The sequence below is a fragment of the Panthera leo genome, chromosome B2 (assembly GCF_018350215.1).
Source record: "Panthera leo isolate Ple1 chromosome B2, P.leo_Ple1_pat1.1, whole genome shotgun sequence".
Classification (NCBI taxonomy): domain Eukaryota; kingdom Metazoa; phylum Chordata; class Mammalia; order Carnivora; family Felidae; genus Panthera; species Panthera leo.
Window position 1 is genome coordinate 13,420,950 of NC_056683.1, and position 23,837 is coordinate 13,444,786.

The 23,837-nt window shown below is 59.9% G+C and overlaps 1 protein-coding gene across 6 annotated transcripts in view; it reads right to left on the reverse strand.

Moving 5' to 3' along the window:
• Window positions 1-23,837, reverse strand: part of JARID2 (jumonji and AT-rich interaction domain containing 2) — a 272,435-nt gene that overhangs the window by 8,279 nt on the left and 240,319 nt on the right. For all 6 annotated transcript variants that reach the window (XM_042937861.1, XM_042937859.1, XM_042937863.1 and 3 more), the window contains 10 exons: window positions 16,815-17,868; window positions 13,513-14,015; window positions 10,659-10,751; window positions 7,420-7,538; window positions 7,242-7,312; window positions 6,310-6,424; window positions 3,728-3,833; window positions 2,192-2,374; window positions 1,391-1,521; window positions 585-768 (listed from right to left, as the gene is read on the reverse strand). In XM_042937861.1, coding sequence (XP_042793795.1) covers window positions 585-768; window positions 1,391-1,521; window positions 2,192-2,374; window positions 3,728-3,833; window positions 6,310-6,424; window positions 7,242-7,312; window positions 7,420-7,538; window positions 10,659-10,751; window positions 13,513-14,015; window positions 16,815-17,868 — 2,559 coding nt within the window. The remainder of the gene's footprint in view (window positions 1-584; window positions 769-1,390; window positions 1,522-2,191; window positions 2,375-3,727; window positions 3,834-6,309; window positions 6,425-7,241; window positions 7,313-7,419; window positions 7,539-10,658; window positions 10,752-13,512; window positions 14,016-16,814; window positions 17,869-23,837) is intronic.

Here is a 23,837-nt window from a genome sequence, read left to right on the forward strand (position 1 = left end):
GACCACGTGGGACGTCAGTGCCACGGCGGGTGTGAGGACACTAAGCTCCAGTCACTGGAGGGCCGTGGGCACCGGGCAGAGGTGCACGGCGTCCGGACAGCCCTGTGTGGGGGCGGCCACCCCGACGGACCACACCAGCCCGGCGGCCATTCCCCTGAGGCGTCGGGGCCCCGCTCTGGCCCGGGACGGCCGTGGGGAGACACAGTGACCGCACGAACACGGCTAAGCCCAGGGCTGGGCGGGCCGGGGACACCGGCGGGGACTCTGTGGAAGCCAACGAGGACGAAAGCGGGGCGGACGACCGCGGGAGCAGCAGCTTCCGCCAGAGGCCAGGAGGCTGGAAGCAGGGCTGCTCCGCTGCGGGGACTGTCCGTGCTGACCCAAGACAGCCCCAACTCCGCAGGGCAGCGCACTGGACCCTGACCCCGAGGCAAGAGCCGAGGACGCGCGGGGCCCAGGCCCCTCGGGGGCAGCGGCCGGGTGGGGGTGGGGGGAAGGACGGGGAGGAGTGCAGGGCAGAGGAGAGAGGAGCACGGGGCAGGGGCGAAAACCGTCCCGACCCGCGGCCGCACGCCCGGGCTCACCATGGACAGGTAGCACAGGTGCTGGCAGACCTGACACCTCCTCTCTGACGTCTCCAGCTGCAGCCACTTTCGAGGCTTTTTCTTGCCATCCGCCATGGCGCCGTTGCCGTCGTGGCTGCCGTAGCGGGCGGACGAGTGGAGGCCGGCCTCGAACAGCTGCCGCCGCTGCCGCAGTTCCGTGTCCCTGCGCGGACAGAGCGGGGGCGGGCGTCAGGGCGCCGTCGGGCCACGCCGGCCTCCGCCTCCGCCGGGCCCCGCCCCGCGGCCGGAGGGAGTCGCGCACGGAGGCGAGCTTCGGCTTCGGCCTCGGCCCCGAGCCGCCTCCACCCGTGGGGTCTCCCCTCTGACCGCGGAGGACGGAAGCCAGGACGGGGTCTCGGACTTGGCGGGACCCACGGGCCCCAAGCAGAGGCGGTGGGCGAGCTAGACCGCGGCGGGGCGGCGGGAGGGCTGAGTGGGGAGCACCGTGCGCCACAATGGACGTGCGGGGCCGGCTGGGCCTGGGGGCTGCGGGTCCCGTCTCCTCTCCGGGGCCACCCCGCCCCCACTCCCTCCCACAGGCGGCTGACGTCCTGAGAGCGCCCAGCGACACGTACTAACCCCACACACGAGGCAGCGAGAGAGCAAGAAGAAAAGCCACCACTCTCCCCCGAGTCTCCGCCGGCCGAGCACCAGGTGGGCCCCGTGGTTCCGAGAGGTGGCCCTTGTCCCGCCGCCCCCCTTCCCCCTGTGCGCGGCGCCGGCCTCGGCCTGTGGCTCCTGGGCGCTCCCCTTGCCCTGCTGGGCCCAGAACCCAGACTCGTCACCTGAGCTCATCCAGAAGGGCGGAGATGGTACTGAGAGTGGGGCCGTTCTCCTTTTTTGCTTCCGCTTGTGCAATCTGGTAGAGGAGCTTCTCCATGGAGAACGGCTTAGCTATGTGGCGACGCTTCATTTCCTGCAAGAGGGGGTCACGGCCTTTAGGGCACATCTTCCTTGCCAGGCGGCTGCCGGGGGTTCTCCCTCATTTGGAAGGCGGGGGGCCGTCTGAATTCTCAAACTCTGACTTCCATCTGGATTCGACGCAACTGGGAATCCTGGGAACGTTCCTGCCCGCCTGGGAGACCAGCACGAGGCAGCGGGAAAGGTCATCGCTTGGGGCCACCAACCACAAGGCAGGTGCCACGGATTTAAAACGGGTGCGGGGGCACCTGGTGACACACTTGGGTCAAGCAGCCGACTTCAGTTCAAGTCATGATCTCATGGTTCGTGGGTTCAAGCCCTGCATCGGGCTCCGCACGGAGGATTCTCTCTCCCCCTCTCTCTCCCTCCCCCACTCGCACTTTCTCACAAGAAATACACTTAAAAATCCGCACCCGCTTTTCTTCTTTGAAGTTTTACCTTCAACTCCTTCCGTACTGTGTTCCCAACACCGCGTGGGAGTCAACAACAGAATTCAAAACCTCTCATGATACAAACTTTCCTTTTAGAAAAAACCCCTCGGCTGCCTCTTAAGAGGTTTCAAAACTCTTATTCTGAAACTCAGCATCGCCTAACTAACGTCAGACCCGCAAGTGCAGGGCCGTGCGCGCTGCCGTGCACCCACGCGGGGGCCGGTCCCACCTTACCTTGGCCGTCTCGAAGCCCATACTCGTCCACTGGGTGGTGGCAAAGTGCACGGTCTCAGAGACGCTGTAGCCGCAGCACACTTTGGACACAAAGGACCCCGGGAAGCAGACGACAAACTGACCGCTCTGCTGCACGGTCCTGTGAACCTTGATCCCCTCCCTGCACAGCACCTCCGGGGAGATCTAGGGAGACAGGATGGGCTCGGGGGCTTTCCTGGCTGTCGCCCCCAACCACTATCGGCCGCCCAGAGCCCCCCTTCTGTGACAGGTCCGCCGGCCCCTCCCCCAGCGAGTGGACCGACACGCACCCCTGCTGGCCAGGAGGGGGGGTGTCGGGACGGAAGGGACCTGCTGGCCACGAGTTGGATGAGGTTTAGTATTAAAGATTTGCTTCTCCTTTGAGAAAATAAAGACACAGGGGCGCCTGGGTGGCTGAGTCGGTTAGGCGTCCGACTTGGGCTCAGGTCATGATCTCGCGGTCCGTGAGTTCGAGCCCCATGTCGGGCTCTGTGCTGACAGCTCAGAGCCCGGAGCCCATTTCAGATTCTGTGTCTCCCTCTCTCTCTGACCCTCCCCCATTCATGCTCTGTCTCTCCCTGTCTCAAAAATAAATAAACATTAAAAAAAAAAAAACCAAAAAAAAAAAAAAAATGTTAAGTTTTTTTTAAAAAGAAAAGAAAGACCCATAATTCCTAAGAACAACAAAAATCTGCATGGATACCGGCCTAAAAGGGACAACGGTCCCGCAGGGGCACGGCCTCAGTGAAGACCCGGCCCTGTCCCCATGCAGCACTGCCAGGTTCGAACGGGGTAAATGGATACCACCTGGTGGCTGCTGGGAGGCCTCTGGAGCCGGGCGAGCACAGGGGTGCAGGCTGGGGGCCCCAGGCCCAGGACATCGAGGGGCTGCTGCTCCCCTTTCTCTGGGCTGAGCCCAGAGTGAGCGGGGCCCTGCAGGGACGGGGACTGAGGCGGGGGTCAGCAGAGGCCAGAGGGGACCTGAACTCAGGCGTCAGGACACAGCTCAAGGCTACAGACCCCCAGAAACTCAACTGGCCCAGGACTTCCCGAAGACAGGGTCAGAAGCCCCTGTGCTGGTCCTGTGACGGTGAACATCCCCGACCGGTAGCCCAGTCACCCAGGTGCCCAGCAGGTGGGGACGGCAGGGCACAACAGAGCCTGAAGACCACCCGACACAAGCCCGTGGCCCCCGCCTCCTAGATTGCCCGGTCTCCACTTACGGAAAAAGCAGGCCCTGAAACAGACTCAAAGGCCAGCTCAGGCCTCATAAGCCCGGAATCCCGTGCCGTCTGAGGGAAACACCGCTTTCGTAAAAGAGAACGGGTTGGTTCTCATAAAAGAGGACAGGTTGGCTTGCACGGATCCCCGGAGGGTTCATTTTTCAATGTCCTCTTTGCCTCTGGGGGGCGGGCCAGCAAGGAAAGGGACTCGATAAGACCGCTCAGGGTTGGGTCCCAATCCTGAATGCCCGCTCCCGGCCAGCATCCGCGGCCCCGGGCAGCGGAGGGGACCTACCATGACGTTGCTCTCCAGCATCTGTAGCCCTGGGGTACCGTTGGCTTGCAGCAGGGTGTGGACCACATCCTCCAGCTTGTTCTCCTCCTCAGCAGGAATGCAATACCTGGGTTGTGTGGGAACACGGGCGGGACACAGCCTTGACGTGGAGCCTCTGCCCGGGGAGCGCTCGCTGGGCCCGCCCTGCAACCCTCCGTCCCAGAGGGGAGCGAACGCCGGCTTGCAAAGCGGCCTTGGGGGGTAGCCGGGAGGAGGAACGCACCCCAGTGACCGGCGCCCCGCTTCCCAGGGCGACACCGCTGCTCCCAGCCAACGCGGCCAGAACGCAGCCACGGCGGGCGAACGCGCCCCCGTCACGTGGAGCTGACCTACGCGTGAGCCAAAAAGCCTTCAAACCCAAACCGGATGTCGAAAGCCGCCTAGAAATCAGATCCAGACACACATGCAGACGCGATCAGCCTCTGCTAAGTGCCCTAAACCTTCAGAGGACGCGACAGGACTCCGGCGCTGGTCCCCCGGGCAGCCGAGGGCTGCGGCGGCCGGAACGGGCGAGGGGACCCCCGTGTTCTCCGAAGAGCAGTCCAGCCTGTGCGCTCGGCGCCTCACGGCCAAGGCTGCAAGGACACCACAGCAGCTGTGAAATCCTGGAACGGGAGCTGGTAAAAACCCAGGGGACAGAGGAACACATTCCCGGAGGGAGCCGTGTGCCGGGAGCCAGCCCGGCTCAGCCGGCTGAGGGCACAGGACGGGCGCCACCACGAGAGCCACATCAGGCGAGCTGCACAGGCAGACAGAGGGGCCAGGCCACAGGGGCAGGGGACAGCGCAAGCCTTTCCGGCCGGAGCTAAGGAGCCGCAGGGATGCTGGGGGGAGACAAGGCTGAAGACGTGGGCAGAACTTCACCAACAGAAGAATCTGGAACCTCACCGTGTTACGGGGAGGTGGGGGGAGTCGTCACCAGTGTCCCAAGAGGGCCCACCAGGGACACACTCCTGGAACGGTCCTGACTGGGCCACAGGCCAATGAAGCCACTGACCTCCCTTCAGGGGAGTCGGCCAGACAGCTCACATCCTGCCCCCGATACAACCGGTTCCAAATGTCCAACCTTCCCACGGGCCCCCTGGCTGGCCATCCATCGCCACTGGAGTCTGTGAGGCAACCCTACCCTTGGAGGCCAAATCCTGCTTTCAGTCGCCAAGCACCACATTCACGTTCTCTGTAAATGCTGATTTCAACGCCTGTGTATCCTACTCCTGACCTGTGACTGAAATCCAGGGGTTCTACCCTAAATCACCTGTTTTAAGAAAAATCACACACCATCAAGTCCCAGGGTCACATCCCGGCCTCCTCTTCACTCTCCACCAGCAGGGTTTCTGGGGATGAGGCTTCCAAAGGCCCACGGAGTCCGACGTCTCCCCACCTCTAACTCGCGGCGAGGACGGCCTCGCAGCCACAGCATCTCACCGCCCCTCGCCCCTGTGTGCAGGGCGGGCCGGGTCACAGGCCTGGGCGGGACCCTCTGCTCCCCAAGCCGGGCGTGGCCACAGAAGCTCGTCCACGGGGAACAGCCCTCCAGACGAGCAGGCCGCACACCCCTGCACGCCACGCACTCTGTCTCGGGCCACCAGCCCCCGTTCCGGCCTTCCCGCAGGATGCCGAGGACCCCCCATCCTCGGTGGCACAGCCCCCCACAGGGGTCCCCCGGTCCCGCCAGGCTTCGACACTAAGCACACCTGTGGGAACGTGGCCCGAGAGCAGGGGAGTCCCGGTGCGGAGGCTGTGGCAGAGACAGGCTCCCGGGGGGAGAGCACCGGTTGTGCGACTTTGCGTGTTTTAATAAAGAATGCCGAATCACCCCCTCAGGACAACAGCTGCAGTTAGTGTGGGACAGATGTGGAGTCGGTGGCTTGTCAGGTGACAGGACAGCCTGATTACGTGCAGTAATTTCCCATCTGCCACCGGGAAGGAAGGGCCCAGAGCACCGGCCGTGGACGGGGACGGGCGGACAGGGCAGGGTCACAGGTGGGCACCCAGGCAGCGGTCAGAGTAAACCCGTGCCTCTCCCACAGCAGGGACCCACTCCCAGTGACACCTGTGCTCTGTGGCAGCGACGGGTCGGACGCCCCACTGTAGAGATGCCAAAAATAACCTCACACCAGGCCCGGGAGAGGACGGTTTACACTGGGTGAGGGGAAGGCTGGGGACCCAGCACAACCACTCCACCTTCTGTGACCCCCCTAACTGCTCTTACCCCTAACAGGACACGAAGTCCTAGAAAACACCACCGACAAATAACGTCCCAGAAGAAAAAACAAGGGTAAGCAGGCAGCTGACAAAAAAGGAACAGAAACGGCCAATAAGCACACGAAACGATGCTCAACCTTGCTCACCATTCGAGCAAATCAAACCTCCTTCGAAACCTTCCCGCCACCTCAAGCGCTTCCAAGGGAGCTAAGAAATCCTGTGACTGAACCGGGGGGCACAGGACCAACCCGCACAAGCAAGCTCCCGGGGGCGGTCGGCCGCCTGGTGAGAGGTGGAACTTTCCGGAACGCTGGGGCCCCCAGGGCAGGCGTACTCACCAAATGCAGTCAGCACCAGTGTGTAAGTAGTCGATATAGGGAAGGTGGTTTTGGTCTCGAGACCAGCATGAGGTAGAAAAGACCATGCCGATGTTTAGCCAGGGAATTGTCACTCCTGCCAAGGGGGAGAGAGGCGTTACAGAGGACAGCCACATGGCCCCTGAGTGACGGCACCTAGAAACCCCTGCCTTCTTCCCAAGCGGAGAGACAAAGAAAGAAACAGGACTCAAAAGTCAGACGACACCGGTGAGAAGGTGCTCGCTCCTTCCTGTTAGCTACGTAGAAAGGAAGCCAAGGCAGGCAGACACGGTTACAAAACGGTTTTTAAAAACCTCTTCATCTGTGAGTTTCGGCGGGAAGCCCTAAGATGCCCCGAGGGGCAGCACACGGGGACTGTGGTCCACCAGCCACGTGCCGTGGCCCGCTGAACCTCAGCTCAGGACGCCCCACAGACATGTCGACCTGAACTCCTGCGTGTGCTGGATGGAGGCAGGAAGCTCAGGCCCCACTCTCTGGGGAGGCCTCGAGGAATCGCTTGCTCCCCCCGCCACCCCCCAGCGTGTGGAGGGGCCCAGCCGTCAGTGACCACAACCCCCAGTGACCACAACCCCCAGGGCACCTGGCTGTCCCTGCCCTCTGCAAGCAATCGATCACTTCTGAGCCCACACCCAGCCCTAAGGAGTCAGGACATCAGCTTTGAAAAGACCAATTTCAAGATGAAACCTTGGCCACGAAGTGTCTCCCCCGCTTCTAGATGCTACCATTCGGTTCACCTCTGCACACTTTTCTGACTTCAACGATCCCATTCCTCTGCACGCTAAAGACCAAAGCTTCCAATCTACGCAATCTACGCCGCTAGCCTCCTGTCCCGTCCCGGTCGTTTGGGGCAAGGGGCCTCGGGGCCCGGAAGACGGCGGCCGCAGCAGGCTTACCAGGCACAGCACCGAGGTGACGCAGGATGGACCCTGTGTTATTGGGGAGGACGGTGAGGTTCCATCCGTGCCTGCGGCAGAGGAGAGCAGAGGGGCGTCACAGACTGGCGGGGGGGGGGGGGGGGGGGGGGGGACGCCGCCGAGGCCCCCAAGTGCAGGCCAGAGCATCGGACGTTACCTTGAAAACGGTTCTGATTTTCCCACTGGGAATCCGCTGCCGTGAGTGTTGGTGTCCACCTTGCCACAGTGCACGGCCACGTGGCAATCCTTCTCTTCCACGAGCCTCCAGTACTCTTGCTGTGGGGACAGGAGAGGCCCGGTCGGCACCGCGCCACGCGCGAGTCACGGAGCGCGGGTCGGCGCGAGGCCATCGACGGGCGGCCGAGGAGCCCGTCCCACGGGAGCGGCGGGGCGCCTCCGACAGCACAGAGTAAGACGGCAGGGGTCGGATGGCCCTGGAGCAGACACATCCCCACAGAACCGCGGACGGGCGCCAACCGAGACGTGGTCACCGCGTTTGGCGAGACGCCCACCGGCAGGTGCACAAAAGCCACACGATGGAGGACTCGGCCTCTCAAGGGAAGGCCGTGCGGACACGTGGATGAACCCGGAAGACCCGAGGCTGAATGCAGTGAGCCGAGCACAAAGGGACAGGCGCCATGTGATGCCACCTACACGGACACACGGCATCACGGTCAAAGAGAGAGACGAGAACGCTGGCGGCCAGGGGCCGGGGAGTTAGCGTCCAGCAGGAACAGAGTTTCGGTCTGGGAGGATGAAATCCCGGAGACGGATGGTGGGGACGGTCGCGTGGCAACGGGAAGGCACTGAATGCCACTGGACCGCGCACAGAGAAAACGGCTGAGGTGGTTACGTTATGTGTATTTTTACACAGTTTTAGAAGTCATGTATACGGGGCACCTGGGTGGCTCAGCGGGTTCAGCGTCCGACCCTTGATTTCTGCCCAGGTCACGATCTCGCGGTTTTTTGAGTTCAAGCCCCACATCGGGCTCTGCGGTGACAGCACGGAGCCGGCTCAGGATTCTCCCTCTCCCCCCCTCTCTGCCCCACCCCAGCTTACGTTCTCTCTCTCAAAATAAATAAACTTAAAAGTTTTTTAAGTTATTTATACGAAAAGCAGGGGGAAAGCAACGAGAGGAAGGAGGGAGAAGCCGTCCCCCCAACATCCTATCAAGAACACGGCCTCCAGATTGGCCATCTTGACAGACACACACCTTCCTCCCTTCCAGTCACGGGTGATCCTGACTTCTCAGCCCCGTCTGTGCATCAGAATCACCAGGAGTGAAGACTACTTCCACCCGGACTGTGATCCAGCCAACTAAATCGGACAGGGTGCCAGGGGGATGTCACACGACCAGTTTTTAAAGCCTACCAGGGGGCGCCTGGGTGGCTCAGTCGGTTAAGCGTCTGACTTCGGCTCAGGTCACGATCTCGCGGTATGTGAGTTCGAGCCCCGTGTCGGGCTCTGTGCTGACGGCTCAGAGCCTGGAGCCTGTTTCAGATTCTGTGTCTCCCTCTCTCTCTGACCCTCCCCCGTTCATGCTCTGTCTCTCTCTGTCTCAAAAATAAATAAACGTTAAAAAAAAAAAAAAAAAAAAAAAAAAGCCTACCAGGTGACTGTAAGGAGTCTCAAACAGCCAGGGGCAGAGGGGGGTCAGGAACGTGTTTTGCCAACAGCTAAGATGTGCTCAAGTTTCCCACAGGCAATTCCCCCAACTCAGAGGCCTTTTTTGTTTTCAATTTTCATTCCAGAAGCACAGCATCATCTTCCCTAATACCTTGGCAGACCCCATTTAGCTGGAACCGCACGGAAAGGAGGAAGCCTAGCGAACAAGCAGCGGGTGTCACGACGCAGTTTGGCTCAGAGAAGTGCTACCACGAACCATACAGGCTCCACAACAACTTCTCCAAAGGGGGACCAGCCTGGAGGGGTCGAAAGCCCCAAGAATAGATCCCACAACATTATGCGTCTGGGTTCCTTAAGCGCGTCTCCTGGAAGGGGAGGAACAGAGTCTGTGTGAGGGGATAGCTCGAGGCCCGGCCCTGCCACCGGGTGTAGAGACCGACCAACGGCCACCTGGGGAAGAAGGGGACGGCCACCAGCCAAGAGGAAGGCCCAGACCTCTTTGGCGGATCTAGAAGCTAGACAGACTCCGACTCATCCAAGTCTGGATTTTAGCAGACCTTCCCCTTGTGTTCAAATATTAGGCAAGTGCTTAGGAGAAAGCGAGACTCTCAGAACGAATTCCTGAGCAGGAAACTAAAACAAGCTGTGTGTCCTTCGTGCCCCACACAGGATCAAACCCTGCAGCCTCTGAGGCCCCCACGGGGACCTGCGCTGAGCAGCCAAGGCCTCTCTTCCCAGCCCAACTGTTCACCCCAAAAGGTCCCATCCCTTTCTCCTGCCACCACATCCCACAAATGCCATGAGCACTCGGGAAGCAAGTGTGACCCAGAGTCGTGGCTGAAGGGATGTGGCTTCCGCGGGTCCAAAGCAGGGGGGTCAGGCCATGGTGTGGTATTCGGAGGCGCCACCCAGGGAACAGAGCTGGGGCGGCCCCGTGCAGATCAGCAGAGACATGCGGCCCGAGGGAAGGACGACACTCAGGGCTAAAACCAGACACGGGGAGGTTCCCCCAACGGGGAAGCCTGATCCGCGGGGCCGGGGCTCCGGTCCTGGGCTTCTGATGGCTGCCGTGCGTGGCCCGTGCGGCCTGGTTTGACCTGGCCCGTCCAGGGACTTGTCCTGACGTCCCACCCCGGGGAAGCCGGGCCCCTAGCAGTCGGCACGGGTGTATGCACAGGGGCAGACATGCTTGACAGGAAGAGGGAGCCTGAGACCCGCCCACCAGCCGCTGCCCTCGACCAGCCACGGGAGCTCGGCTTCCTTCCCTTACAGGACCAGGCGCGGGGCACCGGGTGGGGGAGGTGAACAGATCCGGTCCCCGTCCTGCAGCGGCTCACCCAGAAAGCCCCCTAATCGGCCGGGCACAGGAGGGCTCCGGGCTTCCCAGCCTCACGCTAACTCCGAGAACAGAGTTGGGAGAAGCACAAAGATGGCAATCTGCCAATCCCATTAAAGAGAAAACAGGGGAGAAGAGAGAAAGTGCAACCGTGGTTTCAAGGGATTCCGAACATTCTCTTACATAAGAGACGACGGGGTGAGGAGTCCCCCAGGCAGGGGACGCGCCCGGAGCTCACCCCGACTTGGCGTCTCCCCACCCCTGGCCGGGGGGAGGCACACACTCTTCGCTACACCTCTTGTGCCCTTGAGTGAGTCTAGATTCGGTGACGACTTGCCAGCCCCCCGGCACACAGACACCCAACGATGGCCCCGGGGGTCCCCTCAGCACCATCGGGCACCAGCGGGCCCGGGGCCCCGGGAGGCGCGCTCACCTCGATTTCAGCCGGGGCGGGCTCCTTGCTGAAACACATGTTCATGATATTTCTTGCTGTTCGATAAAAAGTTGTTAAAGACACAGACCTTCCCTGGAAAGAAAACAAAGACGAGAGTAAAAAGCGTGAGAAGCCAAACTGAGCCCCAACCCCACGCGAGGCCGCACCCCTGTCCTGGACCACGGCCGCTGTGTGTCCTGAGCTGACGTGGGCAGGGACCACAGAAGAACGTGCTCTCGGGAGGGTCCTCGGTGCCGACCGCGGGGGATAGAGGGCCCCTTGGCCTCGCACCAGCAGCAGACGGACCCCTGCCCTGATCCGGCAGAGATGGAGGCCACGCGCCAGGCGGGCCTGCCTCGCACAGGCACACCCCTGACACACAGAAGCACACTTCGCTTTACGGGGAAGGGGGTACGATGTGGGAAGGGCGCAGAACTCCCCAGTTTACCCCACCTGAGGGGCAGGAGGAGGGGCTGGGGGCCAGGGAAGAAACCAGCGGCATCCCAGACCCGCTCGGAGCTGGGGCCGGACCAGGGATGGGAGAGGGCCCGAGAGACACAAACGTCAGGCACCCTCCACACCTGAGAACCAGCCAAACAAGCAGCCTCCTCGAGCAACCCTGGGGAGCAGAAGCGCTCTGCTCGTTCTCTGCCACAGAAGCCACGCACTGCCCCCTCCCACCTCCCGGGGAGCACCTAGCATGCCAGATACCTAGCATCAGGACGGCCAGCACCCTGCCCTCTGCTGCCCCCTGCCCGGCGATCTCCACAGCGACGTGCTCAAGACGGCTCACGGTTTCGGCCTGGGAATCCCACCGGAGACTCCGTTCTCACCTCCACAGACAGGAGGTTTCGTTTTGCAGAGGCAAGCCTGGTCGGAGCTGTGCTTTTCCTGACCGGGCACGTTTGTCCCTTGATTGCAGAGGTACTCACTGAGCACCGACTGTATACCAGGCCTAGTGCCAGGGGCTGGAGACGGAGCGGCGCGGGAGCGGACTACGTCTCTGGCCTGTGGAACCCCAGCCCTTAGTGAATGAGTGAGTGAGGGCCGTGAGCGCAGGGAGCCAGAAGCAGAGCGGCAGGCGTGGCTTTTCCCTAATGTGCACCCCCACAGAGCTAACGGGTTTAGAACAGGTGACAGACCCTTCTGGAGGAAGGAAAGTCAGAGCGATCGGCATGCGAGTTGTGGCATCTGCTTTTGCTCTGCAGCACAGAAAGGGACCGCGTGGGGCGACTGCAAACTTCTCCAGACGTTACAAGGGAAGAACCTACCAGCCAGAGAGACAGGGCTTTGCATCACCTAAAAGCAGAGCACCTGTAATTCGCGAAAATGACACCTGGTGCCCAACAGTCAACACCCACGGAGAGCCAAGGGCAAGGGCTTCAGGACGCGCCCCCCCCCCCCCCCCCCCCCCCCCCCCCGCCCACAGGCCCTCGGCACGCACACGGCTGCTGCCGACACCCCCGTGGCCACCACGGCCAGACTGTTGTGATGAACCCTAAAGCTGTCAGTTACAGGGCACGTTTCCAGAAACACTCTACTCAGATTCACCTCATTCTCATAGAACTGACCTTCTTAAATGAAAAATGTGACAAGTAGAAAATATCTCATTTCTGGAGCTGGCTATTTGGAGTCGCCAGATTTAACAAATGGCTTCAACCAAGGAGAGCTTTTCAAGCAGACACCCAAGGAACACCCAAACATGCGCCTGAATGTATTCCACCTGCCTCCTCTCCCTTATCTCCCAAGGGTAAAAGGGTCCCCCCCCACCCCCCCGCCCAGGGTCTCTGGGGACAGCGCCAGGTGATGAGAATGGGGAACCAGAGCAAAGGAGACTGAGCCCTGATGGGTCTAGTAAGAAAGTTCTACCTAGGCAAGCAGGGCATCTTCTTCCAGAAAGGCGCACAGGACTACAGCCCAGGAGGAAAAGGAAGTGTGGCACAGGGCAGCCGGAGTGGGGGGGGACTTCCCGTGGGCTCAGAAAGGAAAGACCCAGAACCCGGAGAGGAGTCGCAGAAGTCCCAGGCTTCCGGGAGGGAATCGGCATCGGAAGCCCATGGAGACTCCACCAGGCAGGGACCCGCTAGGGCCCCGGGGCAGTGCGGGTGGGGAACGACGGGGACCCACAGCAGCCTGTCAGTGCACCATGAAACTGCCACGCCACTGCCAGGGGGGTTCAGGGGTGGCACGGCTCGCCAGGTGAGGGTCCCAGCTGGGATGTGCCCACCGTGCCAGGTGTCCTGCTCACCCTGGCAGGCAGCCCTCACAGGGACTCCACCTGCCTTTTGGAGGAAGGGACTTCTCAGGACAGCAGGTGCAGCCATGCGATCTGGCAGCAGAGGAGAAAACCGTGCACGCTTCCATCTGCCAGGCTCCTGCCTCCCTCCCGCAAGCCCCCCAGCAACTCCCTGCAGAGGCCTGCGCTGATCGCTTCCCCAGAAGGGACCGGGCAGGGCCAGGGGCTGATGGGCGGCTCAGGATCCAGACAAGGAGGCAAAGGAAGCCAGTGCCCCGAGCCCGGGGAGTCCGGCCCGACTGAGCAGCTCCCACCACCTGGAAGGGCTGGGGGCGCTCCGAGGGGCAGACTCGGCCCCGTGGGCGTCTACACCCAAGCCGCCGTGTCCCCGGCACGTGGGTGCCCATGCCCCCTAACGCAAAGGAGATCCAAGGACCTGGAGCCCGCATGGGGCTCACCGGCGGTCACGGCTCACAGGGGTCAGACGTCCCAGGGCTGCATCCCGCCTGCAGCTGCACACACTGCCGTTCCGGGCGCCACCGGAGACCGCAGCCTGGCGCCTCGGGCCCGCACAGCCCCGCCCCGCGGCCAGCCCCCCCAGCCCCGCCGGGGGCCCACCTTGTATATGCATTTGTGGAAGTCACTGAGGATGCCCTTGTCCTCCTCCTCCTCTCGAGCCACTTCCTTTTCCTGAGCAAAGAGTCGCCGTCGGCCCGTCTTGAGCTGGGCCTGGCCCACCTCTTTGAGCTTGCTGCGGAAGCCGTTCCTGTGGGCCACGCCGTTGATGAGCCCGTTCTTGGGCTCGAAGCGAGGCAGGGGGTGGAACTTGTTGTAGTCATGCTCCGTGTGGCCCTCGAGGGGCCCCTTCCGCTTCTCCAGGATCTCCTTCTCCATCAACACCTCCTTCTCCAGCCGCCGGTGCTCCTCCGGGGACAGGGAGTCGTAGGACAGCAGGTACTGGCAGTAGGCTTCCTGGAGCTTGGCCAGCCGGTCCTGGGCGGTTTTGGGGATGCGCAGCATGTCCGCCAGTTTGTTCCACTTTTTGAGGTCAGTCACTTGCTGCATGCCGCCCATCTCGTTAATCAGCCGGAAAAAGCAGGCCAGGTCGAGCTCGCAGCCTCCTGGGACGGGGACAAAGCACGGGGGACACTCAGTGACAAGGACCACGAACGACACCCTCTTGCTCCAACCGGTTAAGTCCGGGGCCGCCCGCTAGGTGCCAAGGATGCTGCCGGGCCCTGGGGCCAGAGCGGCGAACGGAATTGGTCCAGGCCTTCGGGGAGCTTAGTCCTTACACGAGGACAATCTGGGAGGCCACGGGGATAAATAAAGCAGGCAGAGGGGCTGGGGAGCTAAGGGGCTGCCGTCTCAGCTGGGATGGTCAGGAGAGGTGTCCCCAGGGAGCTGACAGGTAAGCGGGGGCCTGAATGAAAGGCGAGCTGGCCTGGTGGGTCTGCGGGAAGGAGCATCCCAGGGCGCCCCGCCGCCAGCAGGAGCAGCATGTACCGGGGTACCCCCCCCACCCCCCGCCACAAACCCCAAGAGGCAGGTGGAGCCAGGTGAGGAAGCAGGGGCCCGTCCCTGCAGACAGGGACAGGGCCTGGGCTATGCTGCCCAGCTGCACCCATGTCCCAGCGATCCCCGCAACGGCTGTGACGGCAGAAACCGTTCGTGTTGCGCCCGCTGTCGGTTCCCATCTCGTCCGCACACGCACAATGACTGGTTTTCCACCCCCTTGACTTCCAGGGCAAGAGGCAGTATTTGAGAGGGCAAAAAGACGGTCTGACTGTCCCTCAACGCTCTCTCTCATGGCCCATGGCCCCCGAGAGACTGCTTACCTCAGTCTCAGGGTGGGGTGTGGGCTAGTGTTCGCTACCCCCCTCGATCAACTCTCAGGACTGTACGAACGCACATCAAAATCAAATATACTTGAAAAACGCTCATAGAAGGACTACCTATGTGGGGCCTGGAAAGCAACCTCCCTCCAGACAACAGAGGAGGAACAAAACCTTCCAGAATAACCATCCACTGGCTATTAAGGGAGTAAATACGTAACAAAATGCTAGGGGAGGTCAGTAAAAATTAGGTTTTAGGTCTTTGGAGCGTGGATAGATTTATAAACAAAGTAAAAGATGCTGAGCTCCTGTGGACTCTGACAGCCTCCTGGGCATCGTGAGACCACGAGGTGGGTGACCCGGGCAGACTGTGCGGGAACAGGTCCCCCAGCCCATCAGACACCAGGGGAGTCGGCAACTGGAAGGTCATTAGCTCTGCTGGGTGAGATCAGTGAGGAAGCTCGCCCTCCTTGGGCAGGAGAGGCCATAAGGCGGAGATGCCATCACTCGCTTCCGGTCTCCAGCTCAAAATGGGGAGATGTGGGGCCGGCGGCACAGTGCCGGACTTGCAGAGGCGGACAGGGAAGGGAGTCCCCTCCGCCAGCCACAGGCGCTCAGATCACAGGCTGACTGGGGAGGCGGCAACCCATACCTTTGTGTTTTCCTCTATGGAGAGCATAATCCAGCAGCACCTGAAAATTTATACGCTGCTTGGAAATCGTCATTCCACGGACTCCTCACCTGCTACCACTGGGCCCATTTGCAGGGCCGCGAGGCTTCCAAGCGGCCAAGCGCCTCCCTCACCCCTGCTCCCCGAGGCACACCTGGCTCCCCCAGGGGCTGGGAACAGAGGCAGAAGGAGCTCCTGTACCGGGAGATCCTGGAAAACTGCTTCGAAACTGTTAAGTCCCTTGCCCTGAGAGGCGGCCAAGCTCGGGCCAGTTGAGCACCCCTTTCAGGGATGGGGACAAACAAGGCTTTACGCTGCTGGGCAGCAGCAAAGACTGCAGACACACGCACCGTGGGGACGCGTCCACCCAGCCTCAGGCACTGCGTGAAGAAGGAGTCAAGGCCAAGAGAACGTACTCTGGACGGAAGGTTGCTGGCTGTCGTTACATAACCTGATTCCCCCACCATCCCCGGAAGAACCACGGTCCCCCTTGCACGGGGTGGGGCTCAGACATGTCACCACAGCCCGGAGGGCCTGGTGCTGTTCAGAGGACACGCAGGGAGCAGCCGACACCAAAAGCTCACGCCTGCTCAGCCCGCTCCCACAACCCCGAGTCGGGATTCTCACTCAGGCATCAGTTCCTGCAGGCACCTGCTGAGAAGGTAAGGACGCCTCCCCCGCCTCACCCCTGCAGGGAGCCCTGACAGCCAATCCCTGACCCGTCAGTGGCGGTTAAATGGCTCCTTTCCTCACCGCCTTTACAAAATCGGGACCCCCGAAACGGAGGCGGGAACATGCCCGTTTCGTAGGTCTGGAGCCGAAAGGGAAAGGGTGCGAGACCTTCCCCAGCCGTCCCCAAAGCAAACCCGCACTCTGCAAACCCAGCCCAACCCAGACAGAGGGTGAGAATCCAGGAGGGACGAGCGGCTTTCTGGGAGGAAGAGGGACCCGGGACATGGGGGGGCCTGTACGTGGGCTCTGGGGGCCACGGCCCTGCAGCTGCCGGGACACGTGCTCGCACGGGGAGCCACCGAGGTGAGCTCCGCAGTGGGTTCAGCCCTCAGGAGAACCTCAAACCCGTCCCCCGATCTGTGGCCTCTGACAAGGCCCTGCCCGATCACCAGAGACAGTGACGTGCAAGGAAAAAGGAGGAGGACAGAGGGAAAACGGGCTGACCTGTGTCACCCAAACGTGCACGTGTTCAAGCCCGAGTTCCCAGTGCCTCAGATAGGGGACTGCATTTAGAAACGGGGTCTCGAAGGAGACGAGTGGGGTGAAATGAGGTGCCTGGGCGGGTCCTCAGCCAGTATGACCGATGTCCTTACGACCAGAGAAAAGGACACCAGGGACGAGCGCACAGAGGGCGGCCCGGGGGGTGGCCCCGCGCAGGGGCGGCGGGGGCGGGCGGGCCTCACCTATGAGCGGGAGCTCGTCCATGGTGATGCCCTGAGATCTGAGGTGCTTCTTGATGCAGGCCAGCCGCTGCACGTTGGGGCCCCAGCGCCGGCCCAGCTTGTGGATGTGCTGAATCTGCGTGACAAACCGCATCTCGTCGTTGAGCTTGCACTCGGGCCGCCAGTCCGGAGGCGGGATCACCCTGCACATGCCGTACTTCTCCACCTGAGCGCGGACCGACTCGATGTAGACGAGCGGGTCGTGGAACTCCTTGGCGGACGGCCTGAGCACGGGGATCTCGTCCATGGCCGCCCAGCCGGCCCGGCCGCCCCCCTTGTCGGGCTTGGCCGCCGCCTCGTGCGGCTTGTGCAAGGGCTCCGTTTGCGAGGTAGAACGATTTTCACAGGAGGCGCCGTCCGACTTGCCGTGTGCTTGTCTGCCCGGCGTGCTCTTGCCGGCCGCGGCCCGCTTCGGCCGGCTCCTCTCCGAGCTCCGCTCGGGCACCTCCTTCTTGGCGTGGCCGGGCGGCGGGGCTCTCTCCGCGGGGGCCGGGGCCGCGGGGACCGCCGCGGCCGCCTTCCTGCCGGGGGCTTCGGCGCAGCCGGCCGACCCTTTCATCTTCTTGGGGGGCGACTGCGGCTTCTCGGGCTGCTGGGCCTCCTCCAGTCTCCTCTTGGAGTTCCGCAGCCCCTCCCTCAGCTGCCGCCCCCCCACCTCCTTAGTGCATGACTTTGGGTTCAACCTGCCACTGACCTTGAGGCCATTGACGGCGTGCCCGGTGGACTTGGACGCCCCCCCGAGGGATAGCACCTGTTTGCGGGTTTTTGCATTGCTACTTTCGGTTTTCCCTGAGATTGTGTGGTTGACGGCGGAACTGGGCTTGTGGGGATTGGGTTTGGTTTCCTTGACCAGTTCTCTCTTGGCTTTGGTGTATGTGACAGTCCCCTTAGTCACCGTTGCAGTGTACTTCACAGTTTTGGACGGTGAAGGTCTGACTTCGCGCATCTTTTTGGCACCGGTTGCACTCGTACCCAGAGATGACGACATTCGAGTGACTCCGTTTACCTTCGAAACCTGGGAGGCGGCAGAGGCAGAGGGGGAGAGGTGAGAAGAGCAGAGTTAGTGACCTTTCCAAGAGGGTGACCTCGCGGCACGCGGTGACGAAACCGAGCTGGCCGCCGGCTCTCGCGAAGGGGGAGGTGCGGGGCCGTCGTCAAATACCGTACGCGGCCGTGAACTGAAGACAGAGAGACTCCGGTTCAAACACAGGCCTATCCTCCTACACAAACACACGCGGCCCGACCTGAGTGCCCGCGGCACGGATTCCGGGGCATATTTTCACATGCGTGCTAGTGGCTCTTCCAGAAAATCAAGGTTTCACCATGACCACCTGTCCACTCGCCTACCAGTCACCTGCCACAGGTTAAGGACACTTATAGGAGCAAACCCCTGCCCATTTAGGGGAAGAGGGGACGGACGGACGGACACAGGGACGGACACACACACACACACACACACACACACACACACCCCTGTTCCGAGAAAAGACGTGCTCGCCACTCTGCTCCACAGAACAGCATGCTCTGCCCACAGAATTTTTAAATCTACGTGCTAAAAAAGGAAAGACACAAAAATACCACAAAAAGAAAAGAACAAGCACACTCATGTGGCCCGGCTCCCGTGCAGGTCGCAGGCCAAGCCCAGACATGTGACTGCCAGCCCCTGGCATCCGTCTGCCCCGTCACCTTTGACACTGGGCCCCGGGGACCGCCTCGCCGGACGCACCTGACCTCTTCCACAAAGCAAAAGATGCCAGTCCCTCCTCTGCATGGGCAGAGCTGGCTTCCCCACCCTCGACAAAACCTCCACATCCGGTTAGAACCTGTCTCAGCCGGCTCGCAACTTGGACACCACAGGAATTCTGTGACACATAAAAGTCACCCTTGTCGGGGCGCCCGGGTGGCTCAATCAAGCGTCTGACTTTGGCTCAGGTCACGATCTCACAGTTTGTGAGTTCCAGCCCCGTGTCGGGCTCTGTGCTGACAGCTCAGGGCCTGCGGCCTGCTTCGGATTCTGTGTCTCCCTCTCCCTCTGTCCCTCCTCCTGCTTGTGCACTCGCTCTCTTGCTCTCAAAAATAAACAAACACACACTAAAAAAAAATAAAGACACCCTTGTTTATAAAGGGAAACCAGAGAGTGACAGGTGCACACTGGAAATGCAAAACTTCCAGAGAATGATGAAGGCCCAGCCAGAAGCCACTGCTGGGTGCACTGCTCTGTGACCATCACGTCACAGCCCTGTTTGCTGCGGCTGCTGCTGGCCTCTGACAGGTCACTAACATCTTGGGCATCAATCTCTCATCTGCAGCAAGAGTTCAAAACGGGGACTCCAAGGTTCATAAGCACCCCCACCCCCAAAAGAGGCCAACTAGAAATCACACAATCAGCAGGAAATGGAACAACCACAGCCATTGCTTCTCACCGGTAACCCCCACGAGGAGGTGACTGGATAGAAGGAGCCTGTGTTCCCAAGTCAGAGAAGCTGACCGACCAGCTGTGGTCACGTAGGAGCACATCCTCCCGTCACAGCACAAAGGTCGTGTGTTCCCAATCAGCCCCCAGTGCTCCCACGGGAATCAGGTTCCCCAGGACAGGGCCTGAGTCTGAGTGACCTCTACACTACGTCCAGGGAAATGCACTCAGCCCAAGTGGGGAAAAACAAAAACAAAACCAGAACTTTCCCATCAGTGACTCTCAGAACCCGTAGATCACCGGGCCCCACCCCCAGGGTTTCCTAGACCACTAGGTCTGGGATGGGGCCCGAGAATTTGAATTTCTAACGTGGTCCCAGGTGATGCTGACGCCGAGGCCGGAACATACTTTAAGAACTGAAACAAACCATCGGTAGAAGATTCTGGAAACCGAGCAAGAAGGGTATTTCTTTATATGCCATCAGTTACACGCAGTGCAATCAAAGCGATAACATCTCAGTAAGAGGCTGTGTTCCAGAAGCCAAGCCTGAGGCATTCAGGGAACCAGGTTTCTGGTGAGGCAACCTGGACCTCTGGACTCCAGGCCCCACATGGGAGGCCGCGGGGCAGGCCCAGGACTTACGGTCAGGTCCACCACTGCTCACCACCCTACAGAGAGTCCAGAGAGGCAGGACTGACCAGATCAGGTGGGGGAGAGAAGAGTGTGGAATGAAGAAATGGGAAGGAAATTAAAACAAAACAGCTAACAGCCTGGCAACAAGAAGTTAAAAATAAATGTATACAACCGAGGGTGGGTGAAACTTCCCAAGGTGGGCACCACTCCTACCTGGAATAAAAGGTAAAGTGAGGGACACAAAGGTCTCTAGTTTTTCATGGTGTTTTTCAAATGCTTTCATTAGCTCAAACCAAAACGAGCCACTTAGGATAAAACCAGAAACAGTATATACATAGTCCTGCTGTGGCTCCGAGAAACTTTTCCATCATCGAGACAGAGAGAGACCTCAGGGATCCAGCATCTTCAGAGAAGGATTCCACTGCCCAGAAAATAGAAGACACACCCTTTAGGCCTTTGATCTCTCCTGAACCACTGAGAGGACGGCCTGTTCCAACTCTTCACCCAGCTCAAAATAAAGCTGATTCTGCAGCCTAACCGCCCCGCCCCTCCACCCAGACTCTGATCTGATCAGTGCGGGCGGGAGCCCAACAGCTCAGTGTTCCCGTAACGATTCTGGCCCTGCTCCGGCCCAGTATTAGGGTTCACCCAGGGGAGACTGGAGAGCCAGAGTCAGAATCTCTCAGACTCTACATCAAAAAAAAAAAAAAAAAAAAAAAAAAAAAAAAAAAAAAACCACGCACAGGGGCCTTGAATGCATCCATTCTGCCCCCTTGGGGGCACCTGATGGCCTCTCCTGCTGTGCTAGGTTATGGGAGGTACATTTTCTACAGGACAGAATTCTAGAAAAGTATTTCACCGTCTTCAATGGCAAAAAGAATCCCCCCTCCTTGTTTACGTATTTCCGTAAACTTCAATATGGGTGGTTCCTGCCAAGATGTGCAGTCAACTGCCCTGCCCAACCAGAAGAGTGAGTTCCTCTGTTCCTTTGCTTCCTCACCATGCTTACAGTCCCCTTCAAAAGCCGCTGCCCAAACCCTATGCGTGCAGGTCCACACATCACAAGCTCAAAGACTAAATGCATCAACCTCACAACTCACCGAACTCAATGAACCTGATTGAGAAATCACCTACGGAGACGGGAAAGGACATGTCTCATTGACCGTCTTTCTTCCTCCCACCCAGCACACCTGTGTTCCACCTACAGCAGAGGTCACGTTCTCCCAACCCAGGAACCCACCTGTCCGCACACACATGCCTACTCCTTGGCCCGTCCTGGTCTTTCGGGGTCCAGTGCTCAACTGTTACCAAAGAAAGCAAAGGAATGGTGGTGGCAGGCATTGTTTTACCTTGCCTTGGAGGGTTTCCTCCCACCCACCACCTTATCAAAAAAGGGCAAAACACCGAGTTTGAGCTTAACAAAACACCCAGGTCACTCAGCCAGCTCACAAGGCACCGTGGGTCTGATGTCACTGTGCACACCTGAGGAAGTACTTACCCAGAGCACGTAAGAAAGAGGTCACTTAGCTCACTGGAGGCCTAACGCAACGTGCTGCATGCAGCAGAACCTTCCAAGGTGCAAGAGAAACACTGCGGTTGAATAACTACAGCTCTCCAAGCTGTTCCTTCTCTGGGCTCTGGCAGGGACTTCTGCCTTTGCATCCCTCTCCCCCTAAACCCACCTAGCTCTGCAGGAGGTGGGATGTCTGCAGCCTGTTCTCCCTGGCCCACCACCGCCCACCCACCACCGTAGCTCAAGCTCCTCCAGGCCCACAGCCATGAGGTTTCATGGCAAAGAAGTCCGAGCCAAGTTCACAACCAGGAATCCTGTCGTCAAGCTCCTGTTCCCCACCAGAGGGAGCTGCTGAATCGGGAGCCTCTGCTCATCCTTTCAGAGCTGGGAGGCTGGGGACAGCCCAGTTGGACCTTAAGACTTGGATTAAAAACAAAGAGCCTGAGATGAACAGAACTGCACCAGACAGGCGGAGGGGAAGGCCTCCTGGCGCAGCAGACCCCGTCGTGAGAGAAAGGGTAAGACCCTAGTTAATGAGCGCAGGACCCTCCCAACAAAAAGGCAAGGCTGGGTTCTGGTAGGAGCCCCCAACCCTTTGATAGCACCTGCTCCCACACTACAGGTGACTTAATGGGGTCCTTAATACCGTGCCACCAACACCAAGCACGACCCGCTGAGCGGCACGGCTAAAACCCTGAACACCTTACGGCGCAGGCGATTTTCTGACCTTCTCTCTGGATGTTCCTATTTTCCAGAACTTTAAAAAACAAAACTACTCCTGATTCTTTAATCAGAATTTAAACCCCCTCTTTGAATCTTTGAGGCCAACACATCTGCAGCAGCCCCCGTACAGCTTATTGTGAGGACCCAACCTCCAAAGGGAACAATGGAGCCCAGCAGATCTTCCTGCCAAACGTGCCCGCGGGCTGCCTGTAGGAGGCGATCGTTTCTTTCACATTGTGGCTCAGCCTCAGCACGATAAATGAGGACAGTGACCGCGAGTGGGGTGGCCCAACAATCCACATCGTGGCTTACCAACCTCACAACATCTACAAAAGTGAACACCTCCTCATGAGGCTCTTGGAAACCAACTTTTTTTTTTTTTTTTAATGTTTGTTTATTTTTGAGGGAGAGAGAGTGAGCACGAGCAGGGGAAGGGCAGAGAGGCAGAGAGAGAGGGAGAGACAGAGAGACAGAGACCCAGAATCCCCAGCAGGCTCCAGGTTCTGAGCTGTCAGCACAGAGCCAGCTGCCGGGCTCAAACTCACCGTGACCTGAGCCAAAGTCAGAGATGCTTAACTGATTAACTGACTGAGCCACCCAGGTGCCCTGCAACCACCATTATAAAATGCTCTCTAGGTGCATAAGGTTCTTTGGTTTTACCGTCCTGCGTGTGCTAGTCTTTTACTGCATTTAAGCTGAACTGCTAGGTGAAGGAACCGAAGAGGAAAACATCAGCTGCTCCTGTGTCCAACACTCAGCACACGTCCAAATCATCCTGCCAGTGGCCCTGACAATCCCAGGGCAGTCACACACGCATGACAGACACCGTGCCTCTGGTGTCGTAAAGGCGAGAGAGGCCTGGCAAGGCCCCTCACGCTGAGACACAGCCACAGGGGAGGTTATTCCTGGGCCCTGAGGAAGCACAGCGAGCACATGACATTGTGCAAGGTTAACGGGGAAGGGGCCGTTTCAGTACAAAGGGCAAGTGAGTTAGCAGAGGGTGCCTCCGACCACATCAGAGCAAACAGGGTCAAGTCCCTGGGGAGCGGCACCTCCTCAACACCACACCCCACACCTCCCACCACCGCTTGACACGATTCACATTCACCCTCTTCTTTGGGGGCGAACCTGAAGAAGTTAATCCTGTTTAAAATTAAAGACCCACATATCCTCTGGCCCCAATCTTTTCTGCAGGTGAAAGATGAAAAGGTCAGATTCTAGTCATTTCCATCAGGCCGTTACAAAGGAATCTACAACTTGCTTTCACTGACCTTATTTTCTCTGTATTTTAAATACTGGGATGTGGCAGTTTCTAATTCGTCCTTTTGTTTATCCCAATATCACGGGGTGGGGGTGGGGGGGTCAGTGTGACTGCGCCCAAATGAACAACAGGGCCCAGGAGCGTTAAAAGATCTTAAATTTCAGTGGAGGTCCCGGTTAGCGCCGAACAGGAACTGGAGAGCTGGCGCCCTGGGCCAGACAGAGAAGGCCGAGGAGACAGAGGAAGAGGCGAAGGGGAAGGGGTGGGGGGAAAGAGCCCTGAGCGCTGCCCGCGGACACCCCGCCTGCAAAGACTGACCCGAACAAAGCACGAGAGCCAAGTCTCTGCAGTCGCTGGGTGACAGGGGGCTGCTCTGCACGGGGACCCGGACCTCTCACTCCCAGGCCGCACAGTGAGACGGGCCACGCACGCAGGCCGGGG